We start from the raw sequence: 2,702 nt of genomic DNA, 5'->3' as shown, positions 1-2,702 counted from the left end.
TTGTCCTGTGATGTTTTATGTTGGGTGGTACTCACATCTTACTGACATATGAAGTGAAATTGATAAAAGTAAAGGAGGTTGTCAAAAGTACAAGTACAGTGTATAAAAATGTAGTAACAGGTGATAATGTCATCTACTCATTACATATCTCCATGTGTAGGAAGGTGAGATCTAAACTTTATTTACACTTGATCATTGTCTGATATCTTTCATTGACTAAAGTAGAAATTGTGGTCTCTGACATTTTGTTTACAGGTCATGGAGATTACTGTTTTGATGGCCAAAGAGCTGGATGTGTGGAACTTCTGTCTACCATACAACAACGAGTCAAGCCCAAATACCATGTGTTTGGACATATTCATGAAGGTACGGGCAAGGGCATCTACTATGACATCAATAATTATTTTTGTACAAAAGTAAAAATTATTTTGACCATTTTAACTTTCTTTTTTAAATAAGGGTCAAAGGGGGTCAAAACATTGGTCAAGACTGCGAATGGCAGATCATTTCACAATGTTAACTTGTGACTCAAGAGTCAGATGTAATGGCATTTTAATGTAATAATTTGCCTTTGATATACTAAAATATCTTTAAGCATATTTTAATAAACCTTAAAAAAAAAAGGTGATTTTTGAGCTTTTGAAATGTAGGGCTTAGCTATACTTCAATGTGCAGCTCCTGGAGATATTTTTCAGGTTGATCTGCACAAATACAGGTGACTTGGCAGGTAAACAGACAGTAAGTAATTAGACAGGAACCCCTAATTACAGAGGAATTTATACTTGCAGGGTATGGAATCACCTCTGACGGATATACAACCTACATCAATGCTTCTACGTGTACATTACGATACCAACCTAACAATCCTGCTGTGATATTTGATTTCCCTCTTCCTGAAGGGTGTACCAAGGACGAGGCCTTAGATCTGTATGTCAAACCTGCTGTGATATTTGATATCCCTCTTCCTGAAGGGCGTACCAAGGAACAGGCCTTAGATCCATGTGTCAAACCTGCTGTCAAAACACTGACAAAGGCACAAAGTAACGAAGCAAATGATGATGATTAGCAAATGATGATTTTGATGTTGAATTTACTGATGAAGTGGCTTAACATTTAAAGGAGACATTTCAATATATTTTGTTGACTTTTTACTGGAGGCAGATTTATTTATTCTGTATACACTATACAAATGCTTTACATTTGTTAATTAGTTTTGACATTTCATTTTTATACGCCCGTCAAATTTGACAGGAGTATTATGGTATGGCATTGTCCGTCCGTCCGTCCGTCCGTCCGGCGTAAACTTTTGTTTGTCCGGCAATCTCCTCCTACATTTTTCGACCAATCTCTTTGAAACTTGGTATGCATTATAATCATGATATGACATTGTGTCCCCCTTAAAAGAATTTTGATTCCACAATTTTTGCAAATGTTATTGCCCTTTGTTTATTTCAGTATTTGATTTTTGTCCGACATTCTCCTCCTCATCTCTGAAACTAAGAGATCGCTATCGACCTTATTTGACTGGAAGCATCTCTAGGTGGTGGGGATTCAAAATTGTACAAATGGTGGGGCCGACTTCCCAAGGGGCTGAGGGCGGGGCCAAAAGGGAGCAATTTCGCTATATTGCTATAAACAACTTCTTCTTCTATAGAACTATGCATGCACACTAGAAATCAAATCATATTTGGTTGGAAGCATTCATGGGAGGTAGGGATTCAAAATTGTACAAATGGTGGGGCTGAACCCCCAGGCTATAAGGGGTGGAGCCAAAAAAAGTTTATTACTTTATTAATGATTGAGATCCTCACCCTATAGCCATATATACAATTACTGAGTATCAAGAGAAGAATGCACATATGCTTCCAGGATGGCCTCGGGGTCTGCCCCACCCTTGGAGACTTAAACCCTGGGTCATAACTTTGAAATGGTTAAGATCCCCACCCCAAAACTATATAACTATATATACAATTGTTGGGCATAAAGAGACGAATGCAGTCATGATATTAGAATTGACCCCAAGGTCTGCCCCACCCTTGCAGACTTAACCCCTGGGTCATAACTTTGAAACGGTTGAGATCCCCACTCGAAAACTATTTATACAAATGCTGGGCATAAAGAGACGAATGCAGTCACGATATTAGCATTGATCCTGGAGTCACAGCTTGCATTGGAAACAGTTGAGATCCCCACCCCATAACCATACATAAAATTGCTGGGCAAGAAAAATCTGATACCGATATGCTACAAAGATTGGCCTTGGGGTCGAGCCTATTCCCTTGGATCTCATTTGGAGAATATTTTGCCATGATTGCTCAGATATCCAGGTGAGCGATACAGGCCCTCTGGGCTTCTTGTTCATGTGTGCTATGTAGAAATCTATCCAGAATATGACGGTGGCATCTATAGAGGATGGTTGCTTGACAAGCCAGTTGACAGATCAAGCTATCATGTTATCATTATCATGTGTTGCATTACATTTTGCGTAAAATAATTCAAACAAGCAGTTTTAACCTCAAGTCATTGTTGTTGTCTGTGATATAATAAATTGTTTTCACGAATAAAAAAATACATTTACAATTTTCAAACAGTTGTTTACAATTCTTAGCTCATCTGGTGAGAAATTGGGATACATTGCTGTCAGTTGCTTATCATTCATTTATAATACTTTGATGTAAGTATTTAACAGCAAGAGGCCCAGA

At 38.1% G+C, this 2,702-nt stretch overlaps 1 protein-coding gene across 5 annotated transcripts in view; it reads left to right on the top strand.

Moving 5' to 3' along the window:
• The window catches only part of LOC110447901 (metallophosphoesterase MPPED2-like), a 19,305-nt gene extending 18,019 nt beyond the window's left edge, over positions 1-1,286 (top strand). For all 5 annotated transcript variants that reach the window (XM_021493884.1, XM_021493883.1, XM_021493886.1 and 2 more), the window contains exons 5-6: positions 256-366; positions 789-1,286. In XM_021493884.1, the coding sequence (XP_021349559.1) occupies positions 256-366; positions 789-1,066 (389 nt within the window). In that variant the 3' untranslated portion in view covers positions 1,067-1,286. The remainder of the gene's footprint in view (positions 1-255; positions 367-788) is intronic.
• The last annotated feature ends 1,416 nt before the right edge of the window (positions 1,287-2,702 follow it).

The sequence above is a fragment of the Mizuhopecten yessoensis genome, unplaced genomic scaffold (assembly GCF_002113885.1).
Source record: "Mizuhopecten yessoensis strain PY_sf001 unplaced genomic scaffold, ASM211388v2 scaffold3649, whole genome shotgun sequence".
NCBI classification, from domain to species: domain Eukaryota; kingdom Metazoa; phylum Mollusca; class Bivalvia; order Pectinida; family Pectinidae; genus Mizuhopecten; species Mizuhopecten yessoensis.
Note: the sequence above shows the minus strand (reverse complement) of the source record. Positions and strands in the feature narration are given on the sequence as shown.